This window comes from Polyodon spathula, chromosome 24 (assembly GCF_017654505.1).
Source record: "Polyodon spathula isolate WHYD16114869_AA chromosome 24, ASM1765450v1, whole genome shotgun sequence".
In the NCBI taxonomy this organism is placed as follows: domain Eukaryota; kingdom Metazoa; phylum Chordata; class Actinopteri; order Acipenseriformes; family Polyodontidae; genus Polyodon; species Polyodon spathula.
The window spans coordinates 19,025,641-19,037,876 of record NC_054557.1 but is presented as its reverse complement, the minus strand read 5'-3'; the positions used below and the strand labels follow the sequence as shown (position 1 = coordinate 19,037,876).

Here is a 12,236-nt window from a genome sequence, read left to right as displayed (position 1 = left end):
GCCATTTTCTATACTTTTGAGGCATAAGCAATTAGGAAATAACACTTACTACCCAGGAACAAATATTGTGTTACATAGTGTAATAATAATAATAATTTCTCATGGATTTTTTAATCGTGTTGCTGCTGCTAATTTCACTGCAGCGAAGTCCAATAGAATATCGAGGCGGGTGACGTCAAAGCAAATTTGCAAACCTCACCCGGGACCTGTTGAATAAATACGCCCAGCAGCGGGGTTTAAAAACCATGAACCCCAGATGGAAGCGTTGCCGGAGCTTCTCATCCTTTGTGCGCTGTTGCATACAGGTAAGGCGGTGAGCTCAATATATTAACCACGCGGTACTGATTTGGGTGAAATCGCTACTGTTTTGGGGTGAAGTAACGCTCGCTCTGCAAGTACGCACCGTATTGATAAGGACATACATGTGTGCGTTAATTGAAAAATTAACATTTTTACATTTAGACAAATGCGAGTAGTATTAATAATAATAATAATAAATAATAATAATAATAATAATAATAATAATAATAATAATAATAATAGATGCAACGTATTGTAAGAGACGCATTTAAGTTAGGGGTTAATGGTTCGGGAAATTCATTGGATGCTGTCCTTGGTGCTGAAAAAGACCTGCATTGTAAAGAAGCAGCGTGCATGAGATGTCTATTAGTTACTGCCTATGTTATTTTTATTTATTTTTTTTAGCTGTGCTTTAGAATTGTATTATTCGTTTATCCCAAGAAAAAAAAACCTATCAATGCGTGTTTGTTATTTGTGGATTTATAAGAAAGGATGGGGCTCGGTGGAGAATTGCCGGAGTCAGAGCTATTAGGCGTGGTACGCTTCATATTGAGACTGTAGTACCGGTACTTTGTTTAAAGAAGGTAATTTGAGAATGTCGCTAAGCCGTGCGTTTCTCGGTGCGAGCTGCATTCGAATAGGACCGCCAGGACTTCATGGAGCTTCATGGCTCCGACTCTCTGGAGCTCTCTCCCAGCTTTGGTGCGTGATGGTCCCGCCGTCGCTCGCTCCCCAGACCCGCCTGTTCTTGCTCTCCGTGTTCTTTAAGCCTGATCTCTGCTATTAGCTGCTGTGTTGATGCTGCTATTTCATGTATTATGCTGCTATTATGTATTCTGCACTTTCCACTGTATTTAGTGTATTATGCATTGTGTGTTTTTTTACTGTATATCATGTGTTATGCATTTCTCTGTATTTAAAGTATTATGGATTTTCTTGTTGTTACTGCATTTTGTAAAGCGCTTTGTGATGGTGATCCAAGATGAAAGGCGCTATATAAAATAAAGATTGATTGATTGATTGATCTATACATAGTCGCGATGAGGGAAGTTGTTGTTTTGTTTTGATTGGCGTGCTCCTATGTGTCTCTTTTTTTTTTAACTGCGAGGTATTTCGCTGTTGCTTCAGCTTCTCCTCTGAAATGCCTGGCATGTACTGCCGATGACTGGGCTTCCTGCCTGGAGGCGGAAACAACCTGCGAAGCCTCAGTGACCTCCTGCGTGTCTGCCATCAGCACAGTGCTCACAGGTACAGACCCGCGCCCGCTAATCACACCGCTCTCCCGATTCATCCAAGACAATGTTCTGGTTAATAAAGTCAATGCCTAGCCAATTAACCGCTGTCTCTTAATTGGTGTGTGAAGTAAATGCACGTGCACTCACTCATCAATTGCAACATCACATTTTTCCATTTTTTTGGCAGTGTTCCGTTATGTGTAGATGGAGAACTACAGGTGTGTAATTCAATGTGTAAAGGTAACGTTATTTAACAGGCTTCACTGGACTTCATGAAGGAAAATTAAGTTAATTCTAGAAGGCGATGATGCAAACCGTGGGCTGTAGCGGTACAGATATTGTGCAAATATGATTATTTATACCCAAGCAATGCTTTACAGTTCTCACTGACGAAGCTAACGAAGCCCATCACCTTACAGCCCGCTGCTAGTGTTGTTTTTGATATAAATGCAACATGGCTTTTCTTATGGCGCTCCTGATGCGTTTTCTGCTTCATTAGGTCTGCCGTGAAAAGTTTGTTTCTTCTTCACTGTTCTCAAGAAACTTTATTTGTTTTAAGGTGGCGGGAATCGCGTAACCAAAGTCTTCCGGTCGTGTTACCCCACTGCCCTCTGTGACCAGCCCGTGTCCTTCAACGTCACGACGTCAAGCGGACACGTCAGTTTAAAATGCTGCCAGACGGATAGCTGCAACACTGAAGACGTGACGGGTAAATAAAAAAAAACCACACGATCTGCCCGACATCAGTCGATTCAATGGGACGTTATCAAGCAAAAATCAGCCCACAGGAAGGTCCCTAGCCTCGCAAAAGGTAGAGCCGGTGCGGATCAAGCGCTTTGATGGACGTCAGATGTAGTAGCCGCTAGAGGGCGCTAAAAAGCCGTGTTGAAATAGTAACACAGTTAGAGTGAGGGGTAGGGATTAGGTTTAGGGGTAATGTGTAGATTTAGGGTTTAGGAGGCTAGTATGTATCTATTGGCCCGTTCATATGGGATGTATTTTGTTTGATAACGTCCAATTCAATCGACTGATGTCAATCAGATCGACTGGCCGCGGGCTTATCCGGCTGTCACGAAGCTCGGTTTTGACATTATTTAGTTTAGGAGAATCTCGGGATCCACCCTTCAGTTCATGTCTCCGTCTCCCGTTCACAGCATCTGAAGACAGGCCGTCGGCTAAACTGGAATGCTACGGCAGCTTCATAGCGAAAAACAAATGCAGATCGAAAGTGAAATGCTCCGCCAGTCAAGACCACTGTCTCAAAATAGGTGGGTGAACAAGGCAGCGCCGCGCCTATCTCCCGGAACAAGGGGCTGTCGGAGGCGGGCTGCCTGGGTGCTAGTGTATCCGCTGAAATGATGTCACTGTCTGACCACTTCGTTGGGACGTGTGTCCTTGGATTTACGCCTTGCATTGTAGGTGCAAATTAGGTTACCCAATGGAAAACGGTTCTCTTGCTCAGGAAAGTCCAGTTTACCCAGACTAAAGGAAACGATATTTTACCATGCAGGACAGGAGAAACATATCACAGATTTTGTTTTAAAAAATCCAATTTTTCTGAGGCTTGAGGGAATGCAGTCTTCACTGTGATTGGTACTGACCTGCTTAAGGACTTACTTTGATTTATTTGCAGGAACTAAAGGGCGGAAGGAAGATGGCGTTAAGGGATGCGTTTCGAAAAGCCTCTGTGAAGTTGACTCACCAGCGTCGTGGTTCATTCAGGGCTCCTTGACTGGGAGAAGATTCTGCTGCAAAACTAAAGATTGCAATAGCGGCGAGCCTCTGGACCAGAGCTCCCTGCTTATGCTGATCCCCCTCACGGCTTTCCTCTTCTGAACCAGGCCCTGCCACTCCTGGCCTTTGTTTCCAAACCCTGCTCTAAATGGTTTCATTGAACCGATGAAGTAAACCTCCACCCAGACCCTGAAGTTGTTCGTTCTCTCACTGTGCCCGTTAAACAAATCTGGAGTGGAATAATGGCTCTCCAGGACTGGGAATGGTTGATTGGACACCCCTGCTCTAAATAATACAATGCAATCTTTTCCTATGGTCTGAAACGGCGCTGCAGTGGTTCTGTGTTGAGCTCTGTACTGAGTTCTGTGTTGAGCTCTGTACTGAGTTCTGTGTTGAGTTCTATACTGAGTTCTGTGTTGAGCTCTGTATTGAGTTCTGTATTGAGTTCTGTATTGAGCTCTGTATTGAGTTCTATATTGAGTTCTGTGTTGAGCTCTGTATTGAGTTCTGTGTTGAGTTCTATACTGAGTTCTGTGTTGAGCTCTGTATTGAGTTCTGTATTGAGTTCTGTATTGAGCTCTGTATTGAGTTCTATATTGAGCTCTGTATTGAGTTCTGTGTTGAGTTCTATACTGAGTTCTGTGTTGAGCTCTGTATTGAGTTCTGTATTGAGTTATATATGGAGCTCTGTATTGAGTTCTGCATTGAGTTCTGTATTGAGTTTTGTGTTGAGCTCTGTACCGAGTTCAAGATCAAATGTGCATGTTCTCTTTTTGTATACCTCTCTTCTAAATAAAGTCTCCTTGAATGTTTCTGTTATCTGCACTGTATGAAGCTGGAAGCTTCTCTCCAGGGGCCCGAAAAAAACATACCCGGGCTCAGCATGACGTCTCTCAGTAAGAAGACGCTGCCATCTGCGTTTTCTTATATGTTCTTTTTCCTGCGGATTGTTTCAGTGCACCTTGCTGCTCAGATCCCATTTTCAACTGATTAGTAATCGGGATCGCTTCCCATGAAGGGTGTCTGATTGCTGTGTGTTTATCAGTGTGTTCTAATGGTACTCGCCAGCGCCCTCTAGTGCACAGCGAGTGTATTGCCTGAACACACAATTAATAAAATAAAACACATATTTGAGTGTTTTTTTTTTTAAATGAGAAGCACACAGAATTGTTACAAACGGTATTATTACAACAGAAAAATATGAGTCTGAAGCTACTACAATGCTTGTAAGTGATGCATACATCTAGTTTAACTAATTGAAACCCGCGTCCACACCAAGAAGTCGGGTTTATTAATTTGAATATGTCCCTGGCTGCACTAAAAAGAACACACACCCTGAGAGAAAAACAGAAACCCTTTCAGAATTAACAATCAAAGACAAACATTATATATTATTTACAAGGTTACAAAATGCAAAAGAAAGAAGTAATAGTCTATCATAAATTTGGGCAAGAAATTAATTGCGTAGTTTTGGATGTGTAAGCGTCTGGTCGTGATTCTCTGAGAGTGATCAGTCTCTACACGCATTACGACATGCTTGGGTTGTCTCTCTCAATCACGTGCAGCTTGTTTTGGTATTCTAGTCATTCTGTAGCAGACAAAACAGCAGCTGGTTAAACATAGAGAGGTTGTCAGTGCATTGCAGTTACAGCTTGCGTTTTATACATACTGTATAGATTGTTTGCCAACTAATTAACGTTCCCCATTCTGGATTCCAAATTCCGAATTCCATTCTGGTTCCAAATTTTAGGAATGGCATAGACTTCAGAGATGGAAATAGGACTCCCTTTGCCTTTCCTGGTTTCAAATGGGAGTTTAATAATAAGACACACCTGAGCTTCGTACCTCTGCACACACAGGAGACTTATTAGAGATAATTATTATTATTATTTTTTGTATGAGTGCTGTCGGGCAGCTGGGTTAATCTGAGATGGGGCATTTATCTTCCCTACCGCTTCAGGTTGGTGTAGAGGGACTCATCGGACAACTCCAAATCCTGTTCAGAGAAACAGAACAAAGAAACAGAGAGAACAAGGGTGGCAATGAGACTCCCGCTGCACAGCAGTGTGATCCATTCCTGGTTTCGCTATGAGTTTAATAATAAGACACACCTGAGCTTGTTACCCAGACACACTGGGGGCTGATCAAGCTGGTAGTAAAACCTGGACTGGATCACACTGCTGTGCAATAGGAGCCTGGTTGCCGTCTTTGTGTAATATTAGATTGTGTAATGAAATTAAGATGTAGAAAAAAACAACACGTACTGTGTAGAAGCCTTCTGGTTGAACATTTCGTTGTTTTCTAATTTTACCCTAAAACAAACAAACGCAAAAAACACTTGTGTATCGCATTTGCTTTGCACGTTGTTAGCAGGTTTAAAGAAGCCTCGTTTATGTTGTTTAACTGCTGGCTCGTTAAAACAGCTACTTACTGTTTCCCGTTGACCCGTGGGTGTGATGTGCTCATATAGTGACGGTCCATCATTAGCTGCAGCATTTGAACCTGTGATACAATGACAGTGCAGTGTTACTATATACAGTCACCCTCCAGCTGTAAAAGCTTTGAACTCACTGCAAATAGCTGACTAGCCTATAATCTGTCACTCACAGCGATACAGGGAGCCTTTACAATCCAGTTATCTCGTATGAGAGATGGTACTGACCTGCACATGCCAAGCGGCGCTCACAAGATACTTACTCTTTTGACCCGGGTCTAACTGGGAATTATTTTGGTTGGATGATTGTTTTTTCCTGGAAACACAAAAACAAACCCGAGACACAGCAGTGAGTTGTGCAATAGCATTAACACAATCTGTGTAAGTGTAGTGTGCAGACTCATTAGAACACCCCATTGCATCTGCAGATTTTTCTGTTTTCAAGTTGTTTAAGATGCCTGATTAAAGCACAAAGCGGTCTGACATTTTCACACAACAGGAGAGTCTGTTGTTGCTCTATCACTGATTACTGAGTGGAAACTGAGGGTTTCATGCAGGTGGGTGTACAAAGGAGATCAATAATTTCCAAACTAGTGTATATAATTTGTACAGTATATTGGTATATCTGGTTCTGGAGGCCATAATAAAACTTTAGAACGAGTTTAAAAGCCTTGCTGTTGCTGAAGGTGTTGTGGTCCCTGGGTGTCTCCAGCAGATCTTATTGAGATCAATCGATTGAATGGGACGTTATCAAGCAACAATCATCACATAGGAATGCGTCAGTAGGTACCTACTAGACTCCTAACCCCTAAACCTAATCTCTACCCTCTAACCCTAACTGTGTTGCTATTGAAGTAATTTTTAATATTATTTCAAAACTGCATTTAGCGCCCTCTAGCGGCTACTACATCTGACTGTCATTAATGCTCTTGATGTGGACCCGCTCTACCCGTTGCGAGGCTAGTAGGTACCTTCCTATGGGCTGATTTTTGTTTGATAATGTCCCATTCAATCGGCTGATGTCAAGCAGATGTGCTGCTGGCCTGACTGCATTGGAAACCAGGGTACATGCCCACAATCCATGACAGTGCAAGCGCTATTCCTGTCAATTGTTTTTGCATTCTGTCCTAGTGGAGGTGGAACTATTGTAGAGTGGGTGGGGAGAGAGCAAGAGAGGGGTTGAGGATTGGCTACAATAGTTGTCATTTTTTTTTCTTTCATGGAAGATCATAGTTCTCCAGCATAAGTAAATGATAAGAGTGAGAATAGTCTGCAGTAAGCAGTTCGGTGCACTTACTTATAACGCTGTATGCCGAAATAAGACAGAGTGAGACCTGAGACTATAAGCACTGCAGCAATGCTGGTGACGATCACTAAGACCTGCTGTGACGTCAAGGACGAGGGCGCTGGGGGTTCCCCCACACCTGGAGGGGGAGCGGGAGAGGGGTGAGCGGAAACAACCAGCGAGCTGGGAAAGAGGCTCACGCGTTACAGAATAGGAAGTGGCTCTCGCTGCTGTCTAGTTATTTATAGGAGTTACTGAGTAAATGCACACGCGCTTTTACACAGCATTGCAATGTTATTCTGCATCGTTACAGTGCACTTCATGCGTATATGCAAGCACACAGTTGTATCAGAAAGGGGTTAGGGTTCGGGTTAAAGATCAAGTTAGGGTTAGGGTTAGGGTTAGGGTTAGGGTTAGGGTTAGGGTTAGGGTTAGAGTTGGGGTTGGGGTTGGGGTTAGGGTTAGGGTTAGAGATGGAGATAGGGTTGTGGTTGTGGTTAGGGTTAGAGATGGAGTTAGGATTGGGGTTAGGGTTAGGGTTAGGGTTAGGGTTAGGGTTAGGGTTAGGGTTAGAGTTGGGGTTGGGGTTGGGGTTAGGGTTAGGGTTAGAGATGGAGATAGGGTTGTGGTTGTGGTTAGGGTTAGAGATGGAGTTAGGATTGGGGTTAGGGTTAGAGATGCAGTTAGGTTTAGGGTTAGGGTTTGGGTTAGGGTTAGAGATGGAGTTGGGGATGGGGTTGGGGTTAGAGATGCAGTTAGGTTTAGGGTTAGGGTTTGGGTTAGGGTTAGAGATGGAGTTGGGGATGGGGTTGGGGTTAGAGATGCAGTTAGGTTTAGGGTTATATCGTACAAAAGATGTAAGCATTAACTACATTGTAACCATGCGTAGTGACACCGTAATCACGTGAGAGCACACACGTATTAACTAAGTAACTACGATGTAAATGCATAGTAATTAGAGACGCTTTACTTTGTAGTACTCTGTATGTAAAAAGTACAGTTCCTCACCCGTCACATCAAGTCTTTTCTCTGCAATGCTGGTCCCTCCTGTCACTGGGTTCGCTGCCAGACAGCTGTAGCTGCCCGTATTACTGGAGTTTACAGCATCTATCTTGTACTCTGAGCCCCGGGCCTTCTCTTTCCCATTGAAATACCAGGTGTAAAAACACGCTGGGGTGGATCGAGCCGAACACACGAATGTTACGGAGGAATTGAGAACTGCTGAGTCTGGTCCTGTAATAGATACCTGCTCTGGTCCATCTGCAATACACACAAGATAACAGTGAAGAGCCTTAAACACTCACACCCCAGTGGAGCAGGCTGAACGAGTCTGAATGCAACATGCACAGAGAAGAGAGGATCTTTGGAGAGGTCAGATAAACAGGAGACTTTCCTTTGTGTACTTACAGTTGATGATCAATCCGTATGCATCGCTTGTCTTACTGCTTACAAGGTTAGAAGCTGTACACTGATATGCGCCGGTATCAGACAGTAGAACTGGGTTGAAGGAGACCGTGCTGTTGTCCACTGATAATGTTATCCTATTATCAGTGGACAGGGGCTGACCATCCATCATCCACAGCCTTGAATCAGCAGACCCTAACCCAGACACCTCGCAGGTTAGATTCACAGCAGTGAGGGCCGCTATTGGTAAACCCGGTGAGGACTGTGTCACAGCGATGTTCGAGATGGGTAGAGAAGCCTGTGCTGTGAATACAGGATTGTTAGGCACTGTTATTGAAACAGAGATAGTGTTTATTTTCAGATATTACTGTGATTGCATAGTGATAGGTACGCTATATATGTGAGCCGCTATTGCAAGTTTGTGCTGCTGTTGCTGATTCATGACTGCACAGGAGTGTCATCCAGTGCCTGGCCCTGTTCCTCCTAGCTGGTTTAAATAATTCAGACTAATCACGTGTTAGCAAGATTCGATTAACCCGATATCTGTGATAATCTGTCACAGATCATCTGAGAATAATTGAGGTCAAGTCATGGATGATGTATCCAAAGACTGACACCTACTGCCTAGCACTGGCATTGTATAATTGTCATTAAAATGTTGGATTATTTGCATCAGTTGCTGAATTGTAGCTCGTTTTTAATTTCATGTAAGTGATAACGTCATAAGTACTTGTACATTAATGCTGTGAAAGGATTTCCTGTTCACATAATTCGCCTCATTTGGTCCTGAAGGTGCCTTGATGGGGATCTGTCTGCAGTCCACAGCACCAATGACGCTGGGGAACTCTGCATAATAATGCAGCCTACTTAATAAACGATAACGATGGGATTACCTATTCATTAAAATGCATATAACCTAGTAGATTACCTGCGACTGCATAGAAGCCCTCTTTGATGGCGTTTCCCCTTGCATGTCCCGGGAATGTGTTGCAGCGGCTTTGCCGATATTTTCAGCATCGCCAACTGAGTATAGGAACGCGCCGCAAGAAAAAAAGCGCAGCCCTGTGCATGTAGACTGTGCTACTGTCAACGCACGGCTGCGCCGGGTGGTATGGGCAATGTGCGGCTCAAGTAGATGCAAAGGACCTTGGCTGTCTCTCAGTACTCTTTCCCTTTTAAAAACTAACCTAATTAAACTCGCTCCTTGATCTATGCGATCTCTAAGGAAGGGCGCTGCCATCTTAGAGGGGCGAGTCAAGTGCTTTAATTGGGTAGAAGCACTAGTTTTTATACACAGCATTAAGTTAGCCTGCGCTGGAGTAGGTTTAAGATTAAGGATGTGTTGCTATGGTAAGTTAGTCGGATAGACTTTAATCTTGCTTCGAGGAACAGAAAAAGCCAGACTTCTGTCTAGTTATCCTGAGAGTTATCCGGCTAACTCAGTTAGCCAGCTACGAGGAGCAGGGTCCAGGCTTTATTACCAGCTCGATTAGCCCGCAGTGTGTCTCCTTGAACTCACAGTAAAACCAGGATTGGATTAAACTGCTGTGCAACGGGAGTTTTATTCCCAGCTCAGCTATGCTTCAGTGTATACATGGTTTTGGTTATGAGAGGATGCGGAATGTTATTTGTAGATTGCGGTTCCGCGACTCAAGGGCTTTACGTTGTGATCAGGCAGGATTTAGAATTATATTGATTAATGTTAAGGTTTTTACAAGTATAGACAATCTAACACAAAGCAATATATATTTACAACTAAATGAAAGGGTAAAAGGCGGAGAGAAAAGAGAGAGAAAGAGGAAAGAGAGACAGTAGCAGGGAGAGAGATCGGGAGAGAGGTCAGCGTTTTTAATGAATCTTTGTTTTTAAGCTTGGTATCAAAACTAAACCGTCACCCTCGTTTAGATTAGTTTCGAGTTTCAAATTAGTACTCTTTAAGATTTACAATAACACTGTCTTGTAGATCATTGAAAATCTGGTTTCCTTACCATTAATGAGCACAAAGCAAGCGAAATTCCAAACTGCCGCGCAGGTCGCCTTCATTTTCTCGAGGACCGAACACGGCTTCCTCGTTCTTTCGTTATGATTATTACCCAGATGATAAAAAATAACCTTTATCCCAAGTCTCCGTGCCCTGTGCCACACTCCCACAACATGGACACAACCGAACACTTCCTTGTACAGAAAAAAAAACGTACAGGTGGAAGAAAACGCAGTTTAAAAGCTATTAGGACAGTCCAGAGTCAGTCTGCGTGCTCCTCTGGATGCGCTGTCAGCCTGGAGACATGCAATTCAATAAAATATCCCGGGTCCGAACATTTCTGTGGTCGGCACTGAGTCGGCAGGCTCCCTTGAGAAAGATGTGTACAACATATGGAAAGTGGGCAGCCTGCTCTTTGAGCTTATATATATATATATGGATAAATAGTTAGATAGATAGATAAATAGATAGTTATTTTCCATTAATCGGGGTAATTTCTTATTCTGTATTTTTTTGTACGGTGGAAGTTCTGATCCACACTTTCCCTTCGTGCTGAAAGCTGTCGTTAGGGATTTACAGCAGAGGCGCGGCTGTATGATACTGACATGTTTACTCTGACTAGGAAACTGGGACAGACGGATGTCTGGTAAATATTTGTGAAGTATCTATGCGTTGAGTGCTTAACGTGTGTAGTCGGTTTGATCCCATGTACGGAAAGAATAATTAGCTACATTTATAGGAGAAATAGCCCACACATAATTTCCCAAAACCACATTGCTAAAATATATTCCCCATATTTACTAAAGTTAAACAGTTTTTTTTATTAAAAAACAAAATATGTGATGTCACACAAAAACTTGTATTAAAAACACATTCATAGATTCATATTGCATTGATGATGTGCTCTATAAACCACTTCAATTTTATTTTTATACACACACACACACACACACACACACACACACACACACAATATATTAGCGTATATATCCACATATTTTTCATAAAACGTGCAAATTCATACGGTTACATGGGTACTTTACCCAACAAGACTGACCATGTTACTTACCTTTTTGTAAAAATTTCTTTGATTTCTTAATCGGATATGATGATGATGATGATATGATATGATGAGTATTATTTATAATAATAATAATAATAATAATAATAATAAATAATAATAATAATAATAATAAAGGTTTATTCCATCGTTTATGGGATCTCAGCATTCAAAGTAAAATTCCTCAGAACTCGCATCTTTTAAATCGAAGTGCCTTCTAAATACCGCGTCTTTCGTTTTTGCAGTGAGATGGATGCAGCGACGCTTAAACCATGAACCCTGCAGCTGCGAGGCTTTGCTGTGTTTGCAATGTGCTCATGACGTGTGGCAGCCAGTCTCGCCAATAAAGAGAGGCTTTGCTATTTTTTTGGCGAGTCCCACCTAGGCTCTATGGAACAGCACACAGCAAGCATCTGCAGGAAGCATGGAAGCGAGCATCATTATTGGATTGTCAGATCGCTCTGTGCAGGTCTATAGATGCAATAGAATGAAACAAAAATGCATTTTTTTAAATCGGTAAAGTTCGACGTGAGCTGGGTGTGTAAGGATAGGGCAGAAGAAGCAGAAGGGAGCGATAAGTAGGACAGAGTGCCGGCTAGAAAGGACCGGACCTAGGACAGAAGCGCAGGCAAGGCCCACTCTAGTAACAGACCAACGAAGCTGGATATGGAAGCTAGTATAGAAGGTGGTCACTGACTGGGGGTGGCGATGCCGACACAGATGGCCAGGGGCGAAGTACCCAGCAACCGAAAACACATACGAGGTTATGACTCGGGGAGCCGCCCCTCGGGAGGAAGATGGAC

At 43.0% G+C, this 12,236-nt stretch overlaps 2 protein-coding genes across 2 annotated transcripts; one reads left to right on the top strand and one right to left on the bottom strand.

Annotated features, from left to right (window-relative positions):
• Positions 1 to 235: 235 nt before the first annotated feature.
• On the top strand, positions 236 to 3,594 carry LOC121298575 (urokinase plasminogen activator surface receptor-like). Its single transcript, XM_041225703.1, has 5 exons — positions 236 to 305; positions 1,429 to 1,548; positions 2,095 to 2,244; positions 2,690 to 2,803; positions 3,169 to 3,594. Exons 1-5 carry the CDS (start codon positions 257 to 259, stop codon positions 3,369 to 3,371), a joined length of 636 nt encoding a protein of 211 aa, XP_041081637.1. The 5' UTR covers positions 236 to 256; the 3' UTR covers positions 3,372 to 3,594.
• Positions 3,595 to 4,468: 874 nt separating this feature from the next.
• Positions 4,469 to 10,457, bottom strand: LOC121298601 (carcinoembryonic antigen-related cell adhesion molecule 5-like). The gene is made up of 8 exons (XM_041225728.1): positions 10,381 to 10,457; positions 8,396 to 8,695; positions 7,997 to 8,248; positions 7,001 to 7,127; positions 5,967 to 6,019; positions 5,701 to 5,771; positions 5,534 to 5,581; positions 4,469 to 5,265 (listed from the first exon to the last, which is right to left on the bottom strand). Exons 1-8 carry the CDS (start codon positions 10,433 to 10,435, stop codon positions 5,218 to 5,220), a joined length of 954 nt encoding a protein of 317 aa, XP_041081662.1. The 5' UTR covers positions 10,436 to 10,457; the 3' UTR covers positions 4,469 to 5,217.
• Positions 10,458 to 12,236: the final 1,779 nt, after the last annotated feature.

What these genes read in the sequence shown, in the direction of transcription:
- LOC121298575 (XM_041225703.1), top strand. Translation starts at nt 257, where the DNA reads ATGGAAGCGTTGCCGGAGCTTCTCATCCTTTGTGCGCTGTTGCATACA. An exon ending in CATCAGCACAGTGCTCACAG is followed by an intron (nt 1,549 to 2,094) that starts GTACAGACCCGC and finishes ATTTGTTTTAAG; the next exon opens with GTGGCGGGAATCGCGTAACC. An exon ending in AGACCACTGTCTCAAAATAG is followed by an intron (nt 2,804 to 3,168) that starts GTGGGTGAACAA and finishes ATTTATTTGCAG; the next exon opens with GAACTAAAGGGCGGAAGGAA.
- LOC121298601 (XM_041225728.1), bottom strand. Translation starts at nt 10,435, where the DNA reads ATGAAGGCGACCTGCGCGGCAGTTTGGAATTTCGCTTGCTTTGTGCTC. An exon ending in ATACGGATTGATCATCAACT is followed by an intron (nt 8,249 to 8,395) that starts GTAAGTACACAA and finishes TGTGTATTGCAG; the next exon opens with ATGGACCAGAGCAGGTATCT. An exon ending in TTCGGCATACAGCGTTATAA is followed by an intron (nt 6,020 to 7,000) that starts GTAAGTGCACCG and finishes TTGTGTTTCCAG; the next exon opens with GAAAAAACAATCATCCAACC.